This window comes from Diaphorina citri, unplaced genomic scaffold, assembly GCF_000475195.1.
Source record: "Diaphorina citri unplaced genomic scaffold, Diaci psyllid genome assembly version 1.1 scaffold322, whole genome shotgun sequence".
Classification (NCBI taxonomy): domain Eukaryota; kingdom Metazoa; phylum Arthropoda; class Insecta; order Hemiptera; family Psyllidae; genus Diaphorina; species Diaphorina citri.
The window spans coordinates 37,254-64,841 of record NW_007377757.1 but is presented as its reverse complement, the minus strand read 5'-3'; the positions used below and the strand labels follow the sequence as shown (position 1 = coordinate 64,841).

At 40.5% G+C, this 27,588-nt stretch overlaps 1 protein-coding gene across 1 annotated transcript; it reads left to right on the top strand.

Annotated features, from left to right (window-relative positions):
• LOC103507565 (heparan-alpha-glucosaminide N-acetyltransferase-like) lies at positions 1-27,586 on the top strand (the record flags this gene model as incomplete). Its single annotated transcript, XM_026822391.1, has 12 exons — positions 1-385; positions 4,108-4,263; positions 8,388-8,634; positions 10,225-10,316; positions 10,970-11,040; positions 11,254-11,361; positions 12,514-12,610; positions 13,057-13,218; positions 13,649-13,776; positions 25,906-26,075; positions 26,900-27,074; positions 27,529-27,586. Coding segments are annotated over exons 2-12 (1,464 nt in total), but the record flags the coding sequence as incomplete, so codon positions are not given.
• Between the last annotated feature and the right edge of the window lie 2 nt (positions 27,587-27,588).

Genomic DNA, 27,588 nt, shown 5'->3' with positions numbered 1-27,588 from the left:
TGGTGATGTGAGTTATAGGTATTAGGTAGGTATTTAATTATTGAACGTCATGTAATTGTAATATGAAATCATTCTACGTTGGGCACCTACCTATATGTTTAATTTTTTATTGTTCTTCATCCAATTGGTTGCAATTAATTTTGAACTAAATTGTTTGCCACTTATTGGTATTGTTTCAAATAGGTAAATCATTAAAATCGTGTTGAGTTGTAAATCAGTGTTTGGACACGTGGTTTTGTTGGTAAATAATTGACTAAAAAATTATTTTTCATATTTTTTGATCATAATAAAAATGTGAACTGGAACTATTTTTTGTTATCCATCGAAGACCGAGCTTATTTATTTCAAGAAGTCGTTCAAGAATAACCGAAAGTAAGTTTTAACGGTAAGTTGAAGGTTGGCGACAAGTAAATCTGCAACCTAAATACATCCATCCGACAAATGAACCTTATCTCTTTAGGATGAAATCCGCCCCGGGCGATGATCGAACCCGTGACCTAGCGCTTACAAGTCAGACGCGCTACCCTCCAAGCTACCTAGGCTGGTAATAACCTTCTTCTTGAGTCCGCAGAAATCAGCAGTATAATGGAGTGTAAAGGTGACGGCCGTCGACTATGTGTGGACACACCTTTAGATAGGTAATGTAGGTATGTATATCTAGCCAGTATCGGCCCCGGGCGATGATCGAACCCGTGACCTAGCGCTTACAAGTCAGACGCGCTACCCTCCAAGCTACCTAGGCTGGTAATAACCTTCTTGAGTCCGCAGAAATCAGCAGTATAATGGAGTGTAAAGGTGACGGCCGTCGACTATGTGTGGACGCACCTTTAGATAGGTAATGTAGGTATGTATATCTAGCTAGCATCTTGGTGTCGAATTCTTCTCGAGGATCCTGGTTGGTCTGTTTGAAGTCGAATTCTGCGAATTTGAAATTCCCATCGATTGTCCTGCTGAATCTATCACCAATATCCGAATCAAAATGATAATAATAATAAAATAAAAATTAGGTATCTACACAATACACATCCACTAAAATCACTGTATCGAGTATCGAACCTAATAGCCGGGGACACAAGTGAGCATATTTGGATTAACCTCGGATTAAGCAATCTGATTGGTTGATTTCAAAAAATTCCAAAAATTTCAGCCAATCAAATTGCTGAAACCGAGTTTAAACTCACTGTGTGGCCCCCGGCCTAAATCCACTAAAATCACTATCGAGACTGAATCCACTGTGTTATCAACTCTCAATGACACAACTGTTCAAACTTCAAATGTGTAAACAAAGAATTTTGCCGACAGCATGGCAAGATTATCAGTTGAGGGAAAAAATCTTGTTTACAAACAACTGCGCAAGTCGATTTTTTATCTTGAAATTTCGTCGTTTAGTAAAATGAGTTTTTTGTCGTTGATTGTGCATGAGTTTTTTTTTTTTACGTTTACTTAACTTAGGTATATGTATCTGGACTAGAATTTTACCTATGTAGGTAAATAAATATGTAGGTACCCATACGCGTATCTAAATACCTGTTACCCATCTGGACGTGAGTTGTGATTGTTCATTTTTTTTTTTTTTTTTTTTTTTTTTTACGTTTACTTAACTTAGGTATATGTATCTGGACTAGAATTATACCTTTGTAGGTACCTATATAAATATAGGTACCCATACGCGTATCTAAATACCTGTTACCCATCTGGACGTGAGTTGTATGTAAGGTAAATAGTACCTATGTAGGTAAATACTTATAGAGGTACCTACGTGTGTATTGTGAACACTCTTGAGCACGTTTTTTCCATGACAAGTTCACTTAAGTGTAGAGCCCACAGACTCTTATCTGTACCACTTGAGTTGAGCTTTACCACTATATCAATCCTAACTCGGATACTCTTGAAGGCAACGACAACAACAAACAAACAAAATTGTCAAGGGATTCCCATGTTTCATTTAGTGCAAAAATCGTGGACTGTAGTTTTCCAAATAGGAGAAGAAGAAGAAAAAAAAGAAAAAGAAGAAGAAGAGGAAGAAGAAGAGGAGGAAGAAGAAGAAGAAGCAGAATTCCGAGAAGAAGAAGAAGAAAGAAGAAGAAGAGGAGGAAGAAGAAGCAGCAGCAGAAGAAGCAGAATTCCGAGAGGAAGAAGAAGAAGAAGAAGAAGAAAGAAGAAGAAGAAGAGGAAGAAGAAGAAGAAAGAAGAAGAAGAAGAAGAAGAAGAAGAAGAAGAAGAAGAGGAAGAAGAAGAAGCAGCAGAAGAAGCAGAATTCCGAGAAGAAGAAGAAGAAGAAGAAGAAGAAAGGAGAAAACGGAAAGATGTTTCACTAGGTATAGAAATCATGAAATTTACCTAGTCGTACGTTTTTTCCATGACAAGTTCACTTAAGTGTAGAGCCCACAGACTCTTATCTGTACCACTTGAGTTGAGCTTTACCACTATATCAATCTTAACTCGGATAGGTACTCTTGAAGACACCAACAACAACAACAACAAGAAACAAACAAAATTGTCAAGGGATTCCCATGTTTCATTTAGTGCAAAAATTGTGGACTGTAGTTTTCCAAATAGGAGAAGAAGAAGAATTCCGAGAAGGAAGAGGAGAAGAAGAAGAAGAAAAAGAAGAAAGGAGAAGAAGAAGATGAAGAAGAAGAAAGGAGAAAACGGAAAGATGTTTCACTAGGTATAGAAATCATGAAATTTACCTAGTCGTATCTAACAACCAAGGTACATGGCTATGTATATCACCTACTCAAAGTACCATACCACCAACTTGAGTACCTTCCATCCTTCCAACCTTCCATGATAGCTGGGAGATTCTTCAACTAGCAACATTTTTGTTCGATTCGATCCAATGTCAAATAAAAATACCTTAGCACTTAAGTGTCGGTATTATACTCCCTGTTACCTCTTTAGAATGACGTAATAACTGGAATTAAACTATTGAAATTTAATGAATGGTCTATTGGTCTATGTATATTGACTGTATTGGATGAATTATTCCTAATTGCTTGCAGTCATACCACTGTGGGAGATGGAGGTCAAGGAGCTAAGTATGGGGGTTATTACTTTACCTATCAATGGTACATACATCACCTACTACCTAGGTAACTACATAATGAACTTTAAGTTCTTAGGTTTATTTACCTGGGTATATCTTTAGAACTTTCGGAAGTTTCCAATTTTTCACACATTATTCAAATTTCAAAATTTGTTCTGATTCTAATACCTATAACTAGATAACCTACGAGTACGTACTGTTAAATCTGGTTGAAAGGTACATACAGATACAGAACCATGCCTTCAGAAACTACCGTAGGTTGGTGACATAGGACAGTGTATAGTTGTCCCAGATACCTACCAATCAGTTTAGGTACGATAGGTGGTTTTATCTATAACAGTCAATTCGGTGATACCAATTTGGTGATGTATTAGGTATAGGTATTAGGTATCTATTTAATTATTGAACGTCATGTAATTGTAATATGAAATCATTCTACGTTGGGCATCTATATGTTAAATTTTTTATTGTTCTTTATCCAATTGGTTGCAATCAATTTTAAACTAAATTGTTTGCCACTTATTGGTATTGTTTCAAATAGGTAAATCATTAAAATCGTGTTGGTTTAGTTGGTAAATTATTGACTAAAAATTATTTTTCATATTTTTTGATCATAATAAAAATGTGAACTGGAATTATTTTTTGTTATCCATCGAAGACCAAGCTTATTTATTTCAAGAAGTCGTTCAAGAATAACCGAAAGTAAGTTTTAACGGTAAGTTGAAGGTTGGCGACAAGTAAATCTGCAACCTAAATACATCCATCCGACAAATGAACCTTACCTCTTTAGGATGAAATCCGCCCCGGGCGGTAATCGAAACCGTGACCTAGCGCTTACAAGTCAGACGCGCTTACCCTTTAAGCTAACTTAGGCTGGTAAATAACCTTCTTCTTGAGTCCGCAAAAATCAGCAGTATAAAGGAGTGTAAAGGTGACGGCCGTCGACTATGTGTGGACGCACCTTTAGATAGGTAATGTAGGTATGTATTTCTAGCCAGCATCGTAAGAGCATTATTGAAATCCCAATGACAAGCCTCGTCCACATTTCCTCATTTCAGATGGGGCTGCGCTGGTTCGAAGACCCCGGGTTTGACTACTGGGGATCAGAACCGATGGCAGAGCTCCAAGTGGACGAAGCTTATCTGAACATAACTCTGGCTTCGGATGTACCCCGGCCTCTGTTTCTGTACCAACTGGACAGTGACTGTGAAAGGGTAAGATCTTATTATTAAAAAGATAACATTGTACACCACCATTTTCGTGTTCCTGGTAAAAAGACCTTTAATTTGATATATAGGTCGACCAGGTTTGGATAAGTCCTTCTATGGGGACAGACAGACAGAGTGACGACACCGAAGCGAATACAATAGCCCGTCAACTATACCTTTTTTTATTACTATTGTAATAATAAAGGAAGGACGGGCTAAAAAGTAGGTACTTTTAATTCTGAACTGAAGAACTGACTAAAAAAGCTGTAGATAAAAAAGCTGATTTGAAGGTCCTGCAGTTTGCCTTCAAATTTATTTACGGGACTAACCCTTTTTACAAAAATGACAATATAGAAAACCAATAGAAAAGTCAAAAACACCAAAGGAACAGTCGGGCCCAACACTTGGTGTCTTGGTGAGCGAATTTCCTTTATGTGTACTAAAAAGAAAGCCCAAGTTTTATCAAAATCGGAAAAAACCCGTTTGGGACCTATGATGAATCGAACAGATAGGTACAGAATATAAACTGCAAAATCGTCCGGTTCAAACGTGAAACGCACTTCGTACAATGAATTATTACAAACATACGTAGTTATGGATTTGCATAAATTGGCTGCGGTAAAGACATAACAGATTTCTAGCGCTACCAAGATGACACTTGAAAAACAACCGTAGAAGCAACAACAATTAGGTGGTTATGTTATGAGTGTTATGACGATGTCGACTGAAACGTATTCATATTGTCTTATATGGTGTTGTTCTACGTCGAACGACTTTTTGTTTGTTTTGCTATCAAAGTCGATCGACGCGCCAACATCAAGCTTTATTTTTCCCGAATAAGATTCTTCTTTGATCAGCTGTAAACAGAACATTGATTGGTATGACTACATAGGACTTACTAGTGGTTGACCCGTCCATTGTACGGGACCACCACACACCCACATAAACACACCCCCACACACACCACACACATCCCACCACACGGAAACACCCATCACACACGGTCTCCCTGACACGTCTACATATAAGTGCAGCATAATAGGCATAACTTTGAACCGCTGCCATTTTGAATCAGGTAAGAATGTGACAATTTTAAATAGCCTATGTCACCCTGAGTACTCTTCTTAACAACCACAAAAAATTTCATCAAAATCGGTCGAGCCGTTTTAGAGGAAGGTAGGTACTCCAGGTGTTCACGTATTTTATCATGTGAACAGGACAGTAATGCCCGCCGCACACTCTCAGACCGTCCGATAGACCGCTTTCTCATAGAGCTGGGTCTATCAGACAGTCAGAACGTGTGAAAGAAGAAGCTAGAGACTTAGGTCTCTCAGACAGTCTGACAGACCTAGATCTCTTTGTTTTAGCATCACTCATTCTCAAACTGTATCACAGACCCAGGTCTAATGTGAAGTGTGAAGGATTGTGTTAAGGTACCTTTACACTGGGGCAATTTAGGAAGCAACCGGCAACAGCAACCTGCAGCATGCGGCATTGCCGCGCCGCATGCGGCGTTGCCTTATACCTTGCGGCGTTGCTTTGTGTGTTGCTAGTGGTTGCTCTACGCCGCAAGGCTTCCCATCAGAAATGGATAGAATTGCCTGTTGCCTTGAGTTGCCAGTGCTGAGAATGGTCTGATTGAGTTTAGTACAGAATAGATTTGTGAACTTTTTACAAAGTGCCTCAATTTTATTTATAATTTCGTATCGTTTTTCACATTTATATTGGTTATATTAATCATACAGATTTTCCAATAACAAATTTAAAAAAAAAAACAACAACAACAACAACAACAACCACAACAAACAATTAACTGATCTTTGTGTGTAGGTAGTAGTTTTTTATATAAATACTAGCTGAATTCCGTCGCTTCGCTCCGGAATCCCGCTAGGTCATCCCGAGGCATGGCCAAACTTGTGGAAAAGGCATGGCCGAACTTGTAGAAAATAATAAAAAATACGGTCGCGCTGCGCGCTCCCTATTAGCTGCATAGTTATCAAACTAAAAACATAAATGAAACTCAAAATGTTGGTCGAGAGCGGAACATTTCTCTCCCGCAGTCTCTGCACTCTGTGTACTGTTGTTGCTTCAGTGTAAATGACTACGCCGCATGCGGCATGGTTGCCTAGAGTCCCCTAGCAACAGGCAACCAGCAACAAGCAATCCGCCGCAGGTCGCTGTTGCCTGTTGCTAGGTTAGGTTGCCCCAGTGTAAAGGTACCTTTATAGGTACATAATTATGTATTTGTGCAACAGGCAACCAGCAACAAGCAATCCGCCGCAGGTCGCTGTTGCCTGTTGCTAGGTTAGGTTGCCCCAGTGTAAAGGTACCTTTTAGTGTGAAAGATACGGAAAAGGAAAAATACCATATCAGGGAATTAGTTGATTTTTAATTGTTCCATCATTGGATATTTCTCACGCACGTTGAGGTATGTGAGGTGTCTTTTAGGTACATACTATAATAACTACTTCTCAACGTTTGGATTTTTCCCAACGTTTTACTTAGGAATCGACCATTTATTTATAATTTTTACCCATTTGCAACTGCTCCATTATGTAGAGTACCTTATGCATCTACTAGCCTACTACTGCAACTACTACCGTTGTCAGTTGGTACTCAATAGTACTCTGAGTTCTCAATAATACTCTGACTAGTTACTTATAATTACCTATATCTTGTATGCCGAGGAAAAATTTAATATTAATAGTATAAAATAGGTACCTACTAGTCGGTAATTAAAAGATAATAAATCATCCACCAAGGTCCAGTACTGTCCGCTGAGGGCCAAATAGGTACTTTCCGTGGCCGAATACGCATTTATCCTTTACTATTTCCGCCCCTTCATTCGGCCAAATTTGGATTTCTAAGGTGTCACTCGGGAAAAACCCAAATAATTATTACAATTGTGTCACTTCTTGTATATACGTACACACTCGAATAACTACTGAAAGACGATGCAATTGTTTGTCAACAGGTGACGCAAAGAAAATTTTGTATGTCACACTGAAAAACATGGTAGTGTTTTTCCTTACTCCTACGTGTACTTAATTGTAGGTAATAATAGACCACAGATCACACAAATACGCAAATGGATGATCAACACTTTTGGGTATTTGCAGACACCGAAGCGAATACAATAGTCCGTCCCTTATACCTTTTTATTACTATTGTAATAATAAAGGAAGGACGGACTAAAAACCAAAATAGCTATTATGAATGTGTCACTCCATGTACCTACATACTCGTAGGTATATCTACTGAAAGAATATGCAATTGTTTGTCAATAGGTGACGCAAAGAAAATTTTGTATGTCAGACTTAACAGTAGTGTTTTTCCTTACTCCTACTCCCAATACTCCTATTGTATTTTAATTAGTAGGTAATTGCTCAATCGTCATCATACTTAGAATATCTACATACCTGAGTTTGGGGATTTCTCATAAGGTGTAATTGCAGGTAATAGGACTAATAGGTCACACAAATACGCAAATTGATGATCAACACTTTTGGGTATTTGTTTGTTTGATAGACCTCTAACGTCATGCGGCCCACGAGCTCATTTCTGTGGCCCGTAAAAGCCCGCGAAGGCCCGTGTAGAAGGCCCCACCTGTGAGTTGAATTTTTACCTTTGCGGCCCGCCAACTCTCTTCCTTGGTCTCTTGTGGCCCTCGGGTCTGCAAAGGTTGGACAACCCTGGTATAACTGCTAAGGGTTTTAGTGACGGGGTTTTACCCTCCATTCGACGACAAGCTACCCACCTCCTCACTGAGTTGAATTTTTACCTTTGCGGCCCGCCAACTCTCTTCCTTGGTCTCTTGTGGCCCTCGGGTGTGCAAAGGTTGGACAACCCTGGTATAACTGCTAAGGATTTTAGTGACGGGGTTTTACCCTCCATTCGACGACAAGCTATCCACCTCCTCACATTGTATGTAGGTAGCTAGGTAGTAACTACAACCTCATCTCCACGACTTTAGCGAAGAGCGTTGCATTAGATTCCTGGAACCATTCTCTAAGATTTTGCATCCATGATTTCTTTTTTCTATCTCTCCCCCTACTCCCTTTAAAACTGCCTGTGGAGGCATTTCCTCCCCTCCATTCCTGAATAATGAAATACTTCTCTCTCCCCTCCAGTGCCCATTTGTCCGGAAAGCAGCCAACTACGTCTCCACCGTTCTCAAGGTCAACACAAAGACCACGCCCACTTTCCGTTTCTACACAGACGATGATCAGGACTGGAAATCGGTCAACGCCTCTCGCGGCCTCTACTGTGAAGTGACGCCGGATCCGCCCCTGGGAGAGTTTGGCTGTTATGATCTGTACGTCCAGGAAGGCAGATGTGAGCTGACTCAGGCCCGGGACCCTGTCAGCATTATGGCCCGTGAGTCGTGAGTTATAAGTTGGGAACATTTGGGATAGAGGATTACTAATGGGATTAGGAACCAGCTCTTCATAAACTCAAGTAAACTCTAAGGAAATTTTCTTAGGCCTATGATTACCCCGTAAAATACGTTCTCAAATAACTAACTACAACAATGAATTCCTCCTTGCAAGAATTTATAACTGCTAAAACCTTTAAGGATTAGGAACCAGCTCTTCATAAACTCAAGTAAACTCTAAGGAAATTTTCTTAGGCCTATGATTACCCCGTAAAATACGTTCTCAAAGAACGAACTAGGTACAACAATGAATTCCTCCTTGCAAGAATTTATAACTGCTAAAACCTTTATTATTGACGGGAGTTACTTTCCATTTGGTGACAAGCTACCCGCCTACTCAAGTCGGACCATACAAAGCCAGAATGCGATTGCCCAGATGGTCACCAATTCTGATACTAGCCACGACCAGCGTTGCTTACCTTCAATGATCCTTTGGGAACTGGGAACTGGTGCATATGCATAGTTACACTTTGTTATCGCGCCCTGCCGTTTCCTCATCTGGAAGTTTTTTTTTCTTACTTTCCATTTGGTGACAAGCTACCCGCCTACTCAAGTCGGACCATACAAAGCCAGAATGCGATTGCCCAGATGGTCACCAATTCTAATATTAGCCACGACCAACGTTGCTTACCTTCAATGATCCTTTGGGAACTGGTAACTGATGTATATGCATACACTTTGTTATCGCGCCGTGCCGTTTCCTCATCTGGGAGTTTTGACATCTCCATTAACTCGATTTTTAAGTTGGTTTTTTATGTTTCAGCTCTGATATTCTGGGTGGCAGTGCTGATATCACTGTTCTCGATATTCAAGCTGAGGAAATATTTAAGACTGAAAAGGCGGGAGAAAGCAGTGGTGAGGTTCAGAGATTTCAATACATAGGTATTATCTAATTTGTCCAATGTAGAGCAGTCAATTTAGAAGAAAATAAAGAAAAAAAAAATAGGAACCAGCTCTTCATAAACTCAAGTAAACTCTAAGGAAATTTTCTTAGGCCTATGATTACCCCGTAAAATACGTTCTCAAATAACGAACTACAACAATGAATTCCTCCTTGCAAGAATGTATAACTGCTAAAACCTTTAATATTGACGGGAGTTACTCTCCATTTGGTGACAAGCTACCCGCATACTGAAGTCGGACCATACAAAGCCAGAATGCGATTGCCCAGATGGTCACCAATTCTGATACTAGCCACGACCAACGTTGCTTACCTTCAATGATCCTTTGGGAACTGGTTAACTGGTGCATATGCATACACTTTGTTATCGCGCCGTGCCGTTTCCTCATCTGGGAGTTTTGACATCTCCATTAACTCGATTTTTCTTTTAAAGTTGGTTTGTTATGTTTCAGCTCTGATATTCTGGGTGGCAGTGTTAACAATGCTTATGGACATGTCGTTCGCGCTGGTTCCTCGATAATTAGATTTTGTCGATGATTTTAAGGGATCTTAAGAGCGACATGTATGTATGTATCTGGGAGTTTTGACATCTCCATTAACTCGATTTTTAAGTTGGTTTGTTATGTTTCAGCTCTGATATTCTGGGTGGCAGTACTGATAGCACTGTTCTCGATATTCAAGCTGAGGAAATATTTAAGACTGAAAAGGCGGGAGAAAGCAGAGGTGAGGTTCAGAGATTTCAATACATAGGTATTATCTAATTTGTCCAATGTAGAGCAGTCAATTTAGAAGAAGAAGAAGAAGAAGAAGAAGAAGAAGAAGAAGAAGAAGAAGAAGAAGAAGAAGAAGAAGAAAAAAAAGAACATTTTCCTTTTGATCCCATTTTCTCAAATCAAATAGGTACTTCTTTAAGGTGTGTCCACACACATAGTCGACGGCCGTCAATCGATGTGAATTTATTGTGAATCGATGTGGATCGACGTTAATCAACTATGTTTGGACACATAAATACCGATTCTTTAAGGTGTGTCCACACACATAGTCGACGGCCGTCAATCGATGTGAATTTATTGTGAATCGACGGGAGAAAGCAGAGGTGAGGTTCAGAGATTTCAATACATAGGTATTATCTAATTTGTCCAATGTAGAGCAGTCAATTTAGAAGAAGATAAAGAAAAAAATCCTTACAAAAAAAAAGAACATTTTCCTTTTGATCCCATTTTCTCAAATCAAATACCTAGGTATTTCTTTAAGGTGTGTCCACACACATAGTCGACGATGTGAATTTATTGTGAATCGCTGTGGATCGACGTCAATCAACTATGTTTGGACACACCTTTCCTACATATTTGAAAATAAATAAACTATGATTTCAGGCTGGAACTTCAGGGGAGACTGAAGCGCCACCTAAGAGGAAACGGGTCAAATCTCTGGACACGTTTAGAGGGTGAGTTGGTTGTGAACTAATGTTTGAAATGGACTAAGAACAGAGCTATCCTTGTCAAATCAACTAAGATCGAGTTTTACCACCGTGGATTGTATCAGAGGATTGAGTTCAATCCGAGGTTGACCTGGGTATTAAGTATAGGAAAATCCTCGTTTCATCTCAATCCCGATTTGGTAAACTCCAGCAATAATGTAATGTTTGTGTACTTTTCAGGATCGCTATCACGGTCATGATCTTCGTCAATTTTGGAGCAGGAAGCTATCGATTTCTGGATCACGCGGCATGGAATGGCCTGCAACTGGCAGATTTGGTGTTTCCATGGTAATAAATAAATAAGTAAACTCCAGCAATAATGTAATGTTTGTGTACTTTTCAGGATCGCTATCACGGTCATGATCTTCGTCAATTTTGGAGCAGGAAGCTACCGATTTCTGGATCACGCGGCATGGAATGGCCTGCAACTGGCAGATTTGGTGTTTCCATGGTAATAAATAAATACGATGCCTTTTAGTGTTTACCGACAAGTTGTTACGGATGACGTGACAGAAGGAAAACGTGTTCGTTCAGTAAAGGTAGAAACACACTACCATCAAGCCGCATCACGGGATCGGAAGGGGGTCGGAAAGATGTATGTAATTCAAAATAGCAGGTAATCTCTTTCAGGACAGCCACACAACTATCATGTGACATGATAGTAGTGTGTTTTTGGCACTCACCACAGTTGTTTATTAACAGGAATCTGGATCATGTGGACCAAATACAGGGTCATCACGAAACACAGCATCGCGTACAAGAGCCATCGCTTTACCCTACTCAACGTATCCTTGTGATGTAGGAGTATATTGCCTGCTACCGTACCCAGGAACACGTGGTACACTGAGGATAAAGAACCTGGAACAGGATCAAATGAATTACATGTAGATTTCATTTGGACGGAATCAAGTAGGTAGAAAAGAACCGTCCATCATAATATACGGCATTTCCCCTTTTGGATGTATCGGTACCTAACTTTTATACTGTTCGAAACAGACATAGGCAGTCCGAAGGCATCCTCAACCACTGAACCGTACTGAAAGCGTGTTCGAGGTATCCAAGTATCCATGATCCATGCTCGAGGTACCATCTTGATAATTCTTACCTTTTTACTTTCCTTATCGTCAATTTTGGAGCAGGAAGCTACCGATTTCTGGATCACGCGGCATGGAATGGCCTGCAACTGGCAGATTTGGTGTTTCCATGGTAATCAATAAATAAAATCGGTACCTAACTTTTATACTGTTCGAAACAGACATAGGCAGTCCGAGGGCATCCTCAACCACTAAACCGTACTGAAAGCGTGTTCGAGGTATCCAAGTATCCATGCTCGAGGTATCATCTTGATATTTCTTACCTTTTTACTTTCCTTATCCTATAAGTAATGTATTTTTTTTTTTAATGTGCTTTTATTTTTAACATTTTTTTTTTTGGTTTCAGTTTCCTTTGGATTATGGGTGTGACCATACCGATAGTGATATCCTCCCACCTCCGCAAGAACAACTCTCGTCATCAACTCTTCCTCAGCATTGTCAAGGTAAAAATTTGTGTTACTGTAGATTGGGGGTTTAATTGAGGAAAGGGAGCCGCGGAAAAAAAAGTTTGGGAATCGCGGAACAAGAAAGTTACTGACAAAAGTTTATATCCTCCCACCTCCGCAAGAACAACTCTCGTCATCAACTCTTCCTCAGCATTGTCAAGGTAAAAATTTGTGTTACTGTAGATTGGGAGTTAATTGAGGAAAGGGAGCCGCGAAAAAAAAAAAGGTTTGGGAACCGCGGAACAAGAAAGTTACTGACAAAAGTTTTTGAATTCAGGCGAGAAGTGGTTGAACAATTCCTCAGGGTTGGAACCAAAGAAGTTTTAGGTACACTTCAAATCACCCGTTTCATCATCATAGGCAAAACACTGGCATTCAATGAACGACTGTATTCGTAGGAAAACACACTAAGTTTTTACTTTCTATTACTATCTTCATTTCAGCGGAGTGCCATTTTGTTCGCACTCAACATCATGCTTAACACGTTCACTTCCTCTGGTAATCTGGCATCCATTAGATTCAACGGAGTACTGCAGAGGTTTGCCTTCACCTATCTTGTGGTGGCGGGATTCGCCACCTACTTCACCTTCCGACCTGATTCTGGGGTAAGAATTCCCGACGAGACATTTATGGAGATGATGAGTGGAGTAGATAACGTGACTGAGTTAAGCCTGTACTCCTTGGTCCTTACCTTCGTTACAGATCACTGTATGACGTAACCTAGTGAACTTTCGCACTCAGGGATTACTGCCGTGTTCTATGTACAAAAGTCATATCACTACGAAATTCTAATTTCACACTTCTTGCGCAAATAAAATTTTACCAATGGACTCCTTCCTGTGCAAGAAGTTCATCGTGAAACAGCGATCAGGTTTCTCATTGGGTTGCAAAAGATATCACTGTTTGAAGAGGGTTGATGACCTATTCGTCCAATTAGCGTTATGTACTAAGTGCTTTCTTGTAACTTTGTATAGTAATTCGTTATGAGAAACTTCTTGTACATAAATTTATCCCTTCACTTTATTCCTTTTTCAGGAGAGCAGTCTCCTCCCGTCCTTCATCAAGGACATCACATTGCTTCTCCCCCAGTGGCTGATTCACACCACCATCCTGTGTTTACATGGGTGGGTCACTTTCCATCTTCAAGTGCCAGGTTGTCCTAGGTAAGTGTGAGCATCTGGAAGCGATTACGAGCGTTCATGAGCTTCTTTGCATGACATACAAACGGGTTTTCGTACCTCTCCAAAATTCACTACCAACTTACGTTTCAGACGCGCTCATAATTTTGTAGTAGCACCTAGAAGTTTGAGCTTGTAAATGCTAAGGCTAAATGAGGTTAAAATGACTAGAAGGCGGGTAGCTTGTTGCCGAATAGAGGGTAAAACGTCCTTCACCTAAAACCGAACAACAGACAAAGCGTATAAAGGTGTGTCTACATATGTTCGACGGCCATCGATCATTGTGAATGGACGTCGATCGACAGCCGGTAATAATTTCGCTATATTTTTTTATATTTTATTATCTTTGTGTTAAATAAAAAATTGAAAATCATGAGAATTGTTAATTCAGGCGAGAAGTGGTTGAACAATTCCTCAGGGTTGGAACCAAAGAAGTTTTAGGTACACTTCAAATCACCCGTTTCATCATCATAGGCAAAACACTGGCATTCAATGAACGACTGTATTCGTAGGAAAACACACTAAGTTTTTACTTTCTATTACTATTCTCTCTTCATTTCAGCGGAGTGCCATTTTGTTCGCACTCAACATCATGCTTAACACGTTCACTTCCTCTGGTAATCTGGCATCCGTTAGATTCAACGGAGTACTGCAGAGGTTTGCCTTCACCTATCTTGTGGTGGCGGGATTTGCCACCTACTTCACCTTCCGACCTGATTCTGGGGTAAGAATTCCCGACGAGACATTTATGGAGATGATGAGTGGAGTAGATAACGTGACTGAGTTAAGCCTGTACTCCTTGGTCCTTACCTTCGTCACAGATCACTGTATGACGCAACCTAGTGAACTTTCGCACTCAGGGATTACTGCCGTATTCAATTCAATTCAATTTTATTTTATTGTAATGGTTACAACATTATAGGTACACAATTTACAATTTTACATTTAGGTTTTCTGTAAATATTTCTATAAAAAAAAGATATAGGTATATGTACGAGTATAATAAAGAAAGAAATCACGAAGTAGACAGACAGTATCACAGTAGGAAATATCACAAAAGTATATATATGTAGGTAGGTGTTCTATGTACAAAGGTCATATCACTACGAAATTCTAATTTCACACTTCTTGCGCAAATAAAATTTTACCAATGGACTCCTCCCTGTGCAAGAAGTTCATCGTGAAACAGAGATCAGGTTTCTCATTGGGTTGCTAAAGATATCACTGTTTTAAGAGGGTTGATGACCGATTCGTCCAATTAGCGTTATGTACTAAGTGCTTTCTTGTAACTTTGTACAGTAATTCGTTATGAGAAACTTCTTGTACATAAATGTCTGCCTAGCTACCAAATACTCGTACAATACCTACAGTCCTACACAACATACAACATCTTTGGAATAGCCATACCTACTTTGAGATCAATTAAAAATCACTAGCAATCACTCTAGACTCTAGGGTCACCTACAACCACTATTGGCAGACGTCAGCAAATCCCTCAACGAATGAATGTACGTCTGTGCCATCTGCAACGTTTCAAACTTGGACAACTTATGTTCTATTCCTATACACGGGATCACTTCGCGGAGTCTATCGAAAGCCTCATTCAGGCCGCTCATTCGGCGCCTTTCCCTAGCGTTTGCCGCCAATCTTCTCTTCTTCATCACTTGCGGGGGCGGTACCGAACCTGACGGGGCGCTGTTCCTTCTCCGCCGCCTAGGGTTGCTACTGGCGTGGGATATCAGGATGGGTTTGAATTCTCTCGGCACCGTCAACATGTCTTCGTTGGAGATGGAATCACAGTATTGACGGTCATAGTTGCTGTCGTAGTTGGTGTCGAATTCTTCTCGAGGATCCTGGTTGGTCTGTTTGAAGTCGAATTCTGCGAATTTGAAATTCCCATCGATTGTCCTGCTGAAACTATCACCAATATCCGAGTCACTTGTGTTGACCCTTAGTTGGTAGTGCGTCTGCCTTGTAAGCGCTAGGCCGCGGGTTCGATTCCCGTCCGGGGCGGATTTTATCTTGATGGGATAATGTTCAACCTCGGAACGGCTGGCTTTCTCCTATCCTGTCTTCCTTCTCTCTTCGATTTCGGTACGATAAGACCATAGCAGTTACAGCTCCCTCTGTCAAACCTCTTAAAAAAAAAAATCCTATCCTGTCCTCTCCTTCCCTCTTGGATTCCGGGACGATAAGACCTCAGTAGTTTCAGTCATCCCAGTACGATAAGACATCTATCAAACCTCTGGAAAACAAAGCTACGAGTGTATAGGTCCCAAAGCTACGGGTATTATCTAATTAGTTGAAATGAGGTTCATAGACACGGTGGTCAGAATTTTGGAGTAAGCAAAGAGGTCATCAGAGCACTTCCTGTGTTCTAATCTGAATCGTCCCGAAATCGAAGAGAGAAGGAAGACAGGATAGGAGAAAGCCAGCCGTTCCGAGAATGAACATCATCCCATCAGGATAAAATCTGCCCCGGGCGGGAATCGAACCCGCGGCCTAGCGCTTACAAGGCAGACGCACTACCAACTAAGCTAACTAGGCTGGCTTAGAAAAGATTGAAACTGTAAAGACGGAGATCTTAAGGTGTGTCCAAACATAGTCAATCGACGACGTGAAGAGGTGAATCTATGTTGCCAAGATGTCAAGGCAGTGTACGATTTTAGTCGATCGATGAGGTCGACTATGTGTGGACACAGCTTTATATCGACAACAAATTAAAGAGAGGAGGGCAGAATAGAAAAAGCCCAGTCATTCCGAAAACGAACCTTATACTTGTTCAGAAAAAAGTTAGCCCCGGGCGAAACTTGAACCCGCGGCTTAGCGCTTAGATATAAGGCACAAGCGCTACCTTCCGATCTAACTAGGCTGACCAATTACCAAAACATACATAGAATTTTAAACAACATGAAGCAGATGGTAAATATTATGTTTGGACGCTTTTTATGGATCTACAGAACCTCGAAACACAGCGCAAAGCCCAGGGCCCAACTGGTAGTCGACTACCTTAAGAAAAAAAGGTCATGGGACCCAACTGGCGTTCGTCCGTGTAGAGCGGAGGATTAGGTGTTTTCAAAGTTCAAAATTTTCTCGACTGGTGTCGAATCAGTACCCTGTACATAATGATAATTCCACCGACGCTTATCAGTGATACCTATCTCAGCCGCGGACCTGAGTACCCTCCATACGCTTTTTTTGATCTGCAGAAGTTCGAAACGCAGCGCAGTCTGTGTAGAGCGGAAGATTTGGTGTTTTTAGAGTTAAAATTTACTAGACTGGTCCCGAATTTTGTCTGGCTGAGGGACGTTGAACAGGGAGTATACCAGCCTGAATTTCCCTTGCTAAAGAGGAAAAAAAGCAAAGGTTGAGTGCGAAGGGCATCCACTTTTAAAATTTGTAGCCAAAACCAAAAGAAATCACCCTAGTTAGGGGTTTTTGAGAATCGCCCTAGTTAGGGCTTATTGAGAGACTGACGAAAAACGCCAACTCCGCGGACTCCGTCTGTATACGGGGAAAGGCGAAGAAAAAGAGTAAGAAGGCTGGCCTCGAATAACCCTGTACAAAATGATAATCCCACCGACGCTTATCAGTGATATCTATCTCAGCCGCGGACCTGAGTACCTTCCAGTTCCGTAAGAACCTCCCCAGCAAGCACCTGTTGCAAAGTAATTGCGGGCACGTGCATTGTACACACTTCTATAATGTATTCCTAAGCCACAGTGTATTGTGTTCCCTATAATGTATTCCTATTGTGTGAGTACATTATCTGGCTCATTTAATATTTAATGTATTTCCAAAATAAATAAAGTAATAACAACAAAAGTGTGCTTTTTAATTTTTCTAGTTTTTTTTTTTATTGTCCGAAAGAGTTACATATATGTGTATAGGGTTTTTAATTAGTTCAAAATAAATTCATAGACTTAATTAAACTGGCCAGGATTTTGGAGCCAGCAAGACGTTAAATTGGTTGAAAGCTTGTAAGCCAGCCTAGTCATCTTGGAAGGTAGTGCGTCTGCCTTGTAATCGTTAGGTCGTATTGGGTTCAATTCCAGTCCGGGGCGAACTTTATCCTAAACAAAAAAGGTTCGTTCTCGGAACGGCTGGCTATCTCCTATCCTGTCCTCTCCTTCCCTCTTGGATACCGGGACGATAAGACCTCAGTAGTTTCAGTCATCCCGGTACGATAAGACATCTATCAAACCTCTGAAAAACAAAGCTACGAGTGTATAATGTATATGTATAGGCCGCGGGTTCGATTCCAGTCAACTTTATCCTAAACAAATAAGGTTCGTTCCCAAAATAGCTGGAATTTGCCTATCCTGTCCTCCCCTTCCCTCTTGGATACCGGGACGACAAGACCTCAGTAATTACAGTCATCCCGGTACGATAAGACATCTATCAAACCTCTGAAAAACAAAGCTACGAGTGTATAAGTCCCAAAGCTACGAGTATTATCAGCTAATTAGTTGAAATGAAGTTCATAGACACGGTGGTCAGAATTTTGGAGTAAGCAAAGAGGTCATCAGAGGACTTCCTGTACTCTAATCTGGGTTTATGATAATTTGGGATGTTTCGGGTCTCGATGTGATCTAGTAATCTGGTATGAGAAACCCTGCGGATTAAAATCTTCGACACCTCATTATGTTAATTTAACACCTTGCATGAGAGAAACATGGGTTCCGAAAGAAGATGAGTTTTAGCATGAAATTTTAGGAGATTTTTGTTTTAATTTTATTTTTACACGGTTTTATTAAAGGTCTTTGTATGTAGGCACGTAATATTACTCACTATATTGAGTTACTTTTACTCAAAACTTGGTAGACTTATGTAGGTATCTAATTCGTCCAAATTCAAAATTCTACAGCCAGCCTAGTTAGCTTGGAGGGTAGAGCGACTGCCTTGTAAGCGCTAGGTCACAAGTTCGATTCTCGCCCGGGGCGGATTTTATCCAGAATGGATAAGGTTCGGAATAGCTAGCTTTCTCCTATCCTGTCTACCTTCCCTCTCGGGACGGTAAGACCTTAGCGGTTACAGTTTCCTCTATCAAACCCTAAAAAAGACTCTTTCAAGGATAAGACCTTAGCATTTACAGTTCCCTTCATCAAACCCTAAAATTCTGTAGAGCTCTATAATAGGGTAGGGGTATAAAATGGGGGGCGGGAGAGGGAGTTATGATTTGATAATTGAAATTTCCGATGATGAAAGATCCCCTTGTCATCACGTCATAAGGTGAGCGGGGATAAAGAGATCGTTTATGGTTCCGCTACCTTTATAATGCTTAATGGTTGCATGACTTTCGATAGTAATAATTGATTAAATTTGAAACCCGGTACATTCTTACCTCCCTAAACTCAGAACTTGAAAAGTAGATGGTAGCTATTAAGTAGGTATATCCCTAATCTTTTGATACAGGGTATTACTTTCCCTGTTCGATAAAATTAGAAAATTACCCACCTAATACAAAACCTATTGCTATCTACCACCTATATCTATCCACTTATTACAGATATACCTACATAAGTTTGATACGATTCGTCTAATGTGCTAACCAGACTTCTACCTACTTCCTTGCAGAGAGCTTTTCCTTCATGGTTTCACCTAATTTGTCAGATATACGATGCCCTCATCAAATTCCCTTCTTAAGATCACCGTACATTTTTACCTTTGGAATTTCTTGAAAGAATTCCCTCGTTACAAAGCGGATATGTTCCTCACTTTCTTCTGCAATGTATGTTTCTAAAATAAGAGCACATGTTTCACCTAATTTATTAGAAGATGCCCTCATCAAATTCCCCTTCTTAAGATGACCATTACCTTTGGAATTTCTTGAAAGAATTCTCTCGTTACAAAGCGGATATGTTCCTCACTTTCTTCTGCAATGTATGTTTCTAACCAACTTCTTCTAAAATAAGAGCATGTGTGTTTATGTTGTTGTGGCGCGTGGTAGTCTCTTGTCACGCTCGAGTAAGCTCCAGAGTCAACATCACAGACACAAAGGGGGACGAAAACGAATACTCAACTAGTGACCGCGACCCCCGTTACCTGAAGACTGGATATCTTCAGATGCCCGAGGCAACCGCTTGCAGTAGTGTCGCTCTATCCATTTCAGCATGGTAAGCACGGAATCTGTCGAGGGGAGCCGACGCTCGGCAGCGGTCTTGACGATCTGAGACTGAGTCACTCGGAATGTGGCCGCCATACCTTTCAATGCCTGAAAACGAAGGAAATTTGTAAATTTCATTGGCACAATATCTTGTTTTATGAAAGTCCTGTGTGGAGGGAGAAAAGAGGGATTTGTAAATTTCATTGGAAAAATAAGGAGGAATTTTTAATTGTGATGAGCATAAATGAACGTCACAAATGTCGTTCCTCGCTTAATACACTATGCTAAAATCCATGACTCGAGATGGACTCGAACCATGAACCTCCAGATCCGAAGTCCACCGTGCTAACCGCTAAACCACTGAGGTTTGATTAATACCTAAAATTATATTGTGTACAAATGAACCTCCGTGGCCTAGTGAGTATTAGGCTTGTACACCGGAAGACAATTCAAAGCGGGGTCGAAGTTTTTCGGCTTTGAGCTTGGAGTTCAGGGTGCACTCAGCCTCGTGAGAACAACTGGGTAAAGCCTCTCTGGGGTAAGTGACTAAAGAGCTTTGGTTGGGTGGAAGAGCTCACTATGTGAGAATCCTGCCATAAAGCTCTAAAAAAAAACTACCTATACTACTTACCTAGATGTGTAAATTGCTGTACCTTTCTACTGTTGGTCTTTTGGTCGCAAGCATCAAGTAGGTATCTTGACGGAATAGGTTAGTTACTTCTCTAGGAGAGTCAATCTGTCAAGTAGCAACATATTAGTATAGGTAAAAGAACAACGTTTTCACTTGACTGGTAACTTTGGAAACTGTAAGTAATTTTATTCTACAAGAGATTTCTTTACCTGGCAGAATAGGTTAGGGTTAGAAATAAGAAGGAAATTGGTTTAATTTTACCTCTTTCTAGTATATTTTGTCTAGGTCTAGGGCTCCAGGGTACTTACAGTAGGTACATAAGACATAGCATTACTAAATTCATGCCTCCTATCCCCAAGTTGACGTGTCATTTATTTATGCTTCCTGATCCTTTTACATTACCATGTCTAGGTTCGGTACTTTTTACTTTCATCAAAATTAGGCAATATGGAATAGGACGTTTTATCAAGATGGTGGGCACTTTTTACTTTCCTTATTTTTATTTATTTATTTATTTATTTATTTAATGAAATTATCAAGCTTACCCCTCCAACGTCGAGTTCATTTCACTATAACTAACTCTCGAAAGGGACGGCTTGTCCGATATTAAATTGTTATAGGTAGGTACATGCTTAAAACAAAATGTAATGTTCATTAGTAATTGGGCTCTATCGGATCGGTCCGAAGCGATCTCCATAGATATCGTGTTTATGGGGAACCACTAATTATTAAGTCGATTTTTTATTGAGGAAACTCTCGTCTGCAAAGGACAGAATTTAAGCAGAAAAGAACCATCCAAAAGGGGAAATGCCGTATATTATGATGGACGGTTCTTTTCTACCTACTTGATTCCGTCCAAATGAAATCTACATGTAATTCATTTGATCCTGTTCCAGGTTCTTTATCCTCGGTGTACCACGTATTCCTGGGTACGGTAGCAGGCAATATACTCCTTCATCACAAGGATACGCTGAGTAGGGTAAAGCGATGGCTCCTGTACGCGATGCTGTGTTTTGTGATGACCCTGTATTTGGTTCACATGATTCAGATCCCTGTTAATAAACAACTGTGGTGAGTGCCAAAAACACACTACCATCATGTCACATGATAGTAGTGTGGCTGTCCTGAAAGAGATTACCTACTATTTTGAATTACATACATCTTTCCGACCCCCCTTCCCCTTCCGTGATGTAGCTTGATGGTAGTGTGTTTCTACCTTTACTGAACGAACACGTTTTCCTTCTGTCACGTCATCCGTAACAACTTGCCGGTAAACACTAAACGACATCTTGGGGCTCTCCTATTGGGGCTCTTGGGGCTCTCCCATTATGTGGTCAAATTTTCAAACGAACAAGGATGAAATTCCATGTCTCGTCTGGGCTTGAACTCGTGCCCTCCTGATACGAGACGAGTGTCGTAAGATTGGTATGACTACATAGGACTTATGTACGTTCCAGACTCTTTAGAGGAAGGTACTCCAGGTGTTCACGTATTTTCTCACGTGAACAGGACAGTAATGCCCGCCGCACACTCTCAGACCGTCTGATAGAACGCTTTCTCATAGAGCTGGGTCTATCAGACAGTCAGAATGTTGACAGAAGAAGCTAGAGACTTGGTTCTCTCAGACGGTCTGACAGACATAGATCTCTTTGTTTTAGCATCACTCATTCTCAAACTGTATCACAGACCCAGGTCTAATGTGAAGGATTGTGTTAGTGTGAAAGATATACGGAAAAGGAAAAATACCATATCAGGGAATTAGTTGATTTTTAATTGTTCCATCATTGGATATTTCTCACGCACGTTGAGGTATATGAGGTGTCTTTTAGGTACATACTATAATAACTACTTCCCAACGTTTGGATTTTTCCCAACGTTTTACATAGGAATCGACCATTTATTTATAATTTTTACCCATTTGCAACTGCTCCATTATGTAGAGTACCTTACGCATCTACTAGCCTACTACTGCAACTACTACCGTTGTCAGTTCGTACTCAATAGTACTCTGAGTTCTCAATAATACTCTGACTAGTTACTTATAATTACCTATATCTTGTATGTCGAGAAAAAAAAAATAATATTAATAGTATAAAATAGGTACTAGTAATTAAAAACTAAGAAATCATCCTTCATCGTCCAGTACAGTCCGCGAGGGCCAAATCAAATACTTTTGGTGCAAAATACGCAATAAGCCTTTCCTATCCCCCCCTCCCCTTGACTCGGCCAAATTTGGATTTCTAAAGTGTCAATTCGGGAAAAACCTAAAGCTGTGTCCACACATGGTCGACTGCCGTCGAGGTGAAGGTATGTTTTCGAGGCAGTGTGGACGGTTTCAGTCGGCTAAATACTTATGAACAAGCTGAGTCCGTCCCTCCGGGAATTTTTTAGCCCGTAGTTTATTCGATTGTGGTCAAAGAACGACGTTAATCAACTATGTTTGGACACACCTTTCCTACATATTTGAAAATAAATAAACTATGATTTCAGGCTGAAACTTCAGGGGAGAATGAAGCGCCACCTAAGAGGAAACGAGTCAAATCTCTGGACACGTTTAGAGGGTGAGTTGGTTGTGAACTAATGTTTGAAATGGACTAAAAACAGAGCTATCCTTGTCAAATCAACACATTAAGATCGAGTTTTACCACCGGGGATTGTATCAGAGGATTGAGTTCAATCCGAGGTTGACCTGGCTACAAGTATAGGAAAATCCTCGTTTCATCTCACAATCCCGATTTGGTAAACTCCAGCAATAATGTAATGTTTGTGTACTTTTCAGGATCGCTATCACGGTCATGATCTTCGTCAATTTTGGAGCAGGAAGCTATCGATTTCTGGATCACGCGGCATGGAATGGCCTGCAACTGGCAGATTTGGTGTTTCCATGGTAATAAATAAATAATATCGGTACCTAACTTTTATACTGTTCGAAACAGACATAGGCAGTCCGAAGGCATCCTCAACCACTGAACCGTACTGAAAGCGTGTTCGAGGTATCCAAGTATCCATGATCCATGCTCGAGGTACCATCTTGATAATTCTTACCTTTTTACTTTCCTTATCCTATAAGCTATAAGTAATGTTTTTTTTTTTTTTAAATGTGCTTTTATTTTTAACATTTTTTTGTTTCAGTTTCCTTTGGATCATGGGTGTGACCATACCGATAGTGATATCCTCCCACCTCCGCAAGAACAACTCTCGTCATCAACTCTTCCTCAGCATTGTCAAGGTAAAAATTTGTGTTACTGTAGATTGGGGGTTTAATTGAGGAAAGGGAGCCGCGGAAAAAATGACGTCAACTCTTTCCATTCCCAGGTATGAACTCGACCATTCTCTACGTGGGCCACTCTATTGGTGTCATGGTGCCCTTTGTTTGGCAGATCTCCCCTAACAACACCCATTTCCAGCGGATGGGTCAAAACTTGTGGACGGTCCTCCTTTGGCTCCTCATAGCCAAATGGCTGCATAAGAAACGATTTTTCTTTAGCGTTTAACCGAAAAGGGAGAAAATTGACCCGATTTGTACACATTTGTCTCTAGCTTATACAAGATTTTCGTAATGCATTGACGCCGTTGACGAAGTACGTAGGTACCTACATAAATATTATGTAATTTATTTTGGACCAAGAGTAAGAACTATGAAGAATTTTGTTCAGATAATCCCCTTTGATTACCTCTTCTAACTATGAACCTATTTGGATGTTCGAATTTAAACTCTGATGAAGATCGGAACTGCAAGGAGAAAAGAATACCCAATTTTATCGTGGGCACTTGTCACATCCACCAACTAATAACTACGAGTACTTATTGGTGGAGATGTCAAACAGATTTTATTTAGATCTATGGAAATAGTACCTATTTTCGATGATTTTGTATTTCTTATAAACCTGAAGATACAGGTAGGTGTTGTTTGTTATTCAGTACATGTTTAATTTGGGAAAGGGATTCGAACCCGGAACCTTGGAGTTGTTTTCCAGAGCCACATCCAGATCCAATCCACAAATTTAGGGAGGGAAAATAGAAATAAAGAAAGTGTTAGTACGACTAGTTGTTTAAAACTGACGACATAATATTTTTGGTGAATTTATTTTTTATAATAAAAAATGACTTAGAATGACAACAAGATTTCCTAATTTATTGTCCTACACTCCTACATAATGATATGATAATTTCTTGATAAGTGTTTTCCTTTTCTCCTAAGACTAGGTTTAACAGGGATAGTTTAAACTTTTTTATTTATTTAATTATTGCTTTCTGATACTTTTTTTAGGTAAAAAATAATGGAGAAAAAAGGGAAACCTGTAACTATTTACAAGAAAAATCACCTGGAATGTTGAGTAGGTTTTTCTGCCTAGCCATGATGCCGTTTATTTCATTCCTTAATTCCCAGCCGTTTCTGAGATATAAGCGTGGTTCGCAAATCACGAACCACCCTGTATAGTTCGTAACTACAACCTCACCTCCACTACTTTAGCGAAGAGCGTTGCATTAGATTCCTGGAACCATTCTCTGAGATTTTGGATCCATGATTTTCTTATTCTACCTCTCCCCCTACTCCCTTTAAAACTGCCTGTGGAGGCATTTCCTCCCCTCCATTCCTGAATAATGAAATACTTCTCTCTCCCCTCCAGTGCCCATTTGTCCGGAAAGCAGCCAACTACGTCTCCACCGTTCTCAAGGTCAACACAAAGACCACGCCCACTTTCCGTTTCTACACAGACGATGATCAGGACTGGAAATCGGTCAACGCCTCTCGCGGCCTCTACTGTGAAGTGACGCCGGATCCGCCCCTGGGAGAGTTTGCCTGTTATGATCTGTACGTCCAGGAAGGCAGATGTCCTTTATTCCTTTTTCAGGAGAGCAGTCTCCTCCCGTCCTTCATCAAGGACATCACATTGCTTCTCCCCCAGTGGCTGATTCACACCACACTTCTGTGTTTACATGGGTGGGTCACTTTCCATCTTCAAGTGCCAGGTTGTCCTAGGTAAGTGTGAGCATCTGGGAGCGATTACGAGCGTTCACAAACTTCTTTGTACGACCGACACACCGTTGCACACGGGCTTTCGTAGAAGCTTACAGTCACATTGGAAAATTTTTTAGTACTCTCCATGTACGCTCTGCAGTCTACATAGGAGCTTGGATATCAGACGCCCTCATACACTTGTAGTAACAGTAACACCTAGCAGCCAGCTGTGTGAGCTTGTAAACGCTCAGGCTGGATAGGGTTAAAGTGACTGAAACCGTAAGCTACCTCGACAACATAAATTCATCCCTTCACCTCGTCGATCGACGATGGTCGATAGATGCGGTCTACTATGTTTGGACCCGCCTGAATGCAGATAGTTAATCCACATTTTTATCAATCTATTTTTTCCAGGGGTTACATAGGACCTGGTGGTTACCAAGATGACGCCAAATATTTCAACTGCACGGGAGGGGCCGCCAATTATCTCGACCTTATTCTGGTGGGTCCGCTACGGATGTGGGACAGAGGACCCGCCAGGGAGACTTACCATGCGGTGTCTTATGACCCGGAGCCTCTCTGGGGTAAGTGACTAAAGAGCTTTGGTTGGGTGGAAGAGCTCACTATGTGAGAATCCTGCCATAAAGCTCTAAAAAAAAAACTACCTATACTACTTACCTAGATGTGTAAATTGCTGTACCTTTCTACTGTTGATCTTTTGGTCGCAAGCATCAAGTAGGTATCTTGACGGAATAGGTTAGGGTTAGAAATAAGAAGGAAATTGGTTTAATTTTACCTCTTTCTAGTATATTTTGTCTAGGTCTAGGGCTCTAGGCCCTAGGGTACTTACAGTAGGTACATAGGACATAGCATTACTAAATTTATGGCTCCTATCCCCAAGTTGACGTGTCATTTATTTATGCTTCCTGATCCTTTTACATTACCATGTCCAGGTTCGGTACTTTTTACTTTTATCAAAATTAGGCAATATGGAATAGGACGTTTTTTCAAGATGGTGGGCACTTTTTACTTTCCTTATTTTTATTTTTATTTTTTTTTTATGAAATTATCAAGCTTGCCCCTCCAACTAACTCTCGAAAGGGACGGCTTGTCCGATATTAAATTGTTATAGGTAGGTACATGCTTAAAACAAAATGTAATGTTCATTAGTAATTGGGCTCTATCGGCTCGGTCCGAAGCGATCTCCACAGATATCGTGTTTATGAGGAACCACTAATTATTAAGTGGATTTTTTATTGAGGAAACTCTCGTCTGCAAAGGACAGAATCTAAGCAGAAAAGAACCATCCAAAAGGGGAAATGCCGTATGTTATGATGGATGGTTCTTTTCTACCTACTTGATTCCGTCCAAATGAAATCTACATGTAATTCATTTGATCCTGTTCCAGGTTCTTTATCCTCAGTGTACCACGTGTTCCTGGGTACAGTAGCAGGCAATATACTCCTACATCACAAGGATACGCTGAGTAGGGTAAAGCGATGGCTCCTGTACCCTATGCTGTGTTTTGTGATGACCCTGTATTTGGTCCACATGATCCAGATTCCTGTTAATAAACAACTGTGGTGAGTGCCAAAAACACACTACCATCATGTCACATGATAGTAGTGTGGCTGTCCTGAATGAGATTACCTACTGTTTTGAATTACATACATCTTTCCGACCCCTCTTCCGATCCCGTGATGTGGCTTGATGGTATTAGTCATAGTAGTGTGTTTCTACCTTTACTGAACGAACACGTTTTCCTTCTGTCACGTCATCCGTAACAACTTGTCGGTAAACACTAAAAGACATCTTGGGGCTCTCCTATTGGGGCTCTTGGGGCTCTCCTATCCTATTAAGTGGTCAAATTTTCAAATGAACAAGGATGAAATTCCATGTCTCGTCTGGGCTTGAACTCGTGCCCTCCTGATACCAGGCGAGTGTCGTAACCACTACACCACCGATTTAGGTTCGTTTCCACTTTTTTTTTATTTTTTGTTTAGAGCCAAATAAAAATTGTCTTTTTTTCAATTTCAGGACCTCCTCGTTTGTCTTTCTGACGTCAGGTATCAGCTTTGTACTTCTCACAGTTCTGTA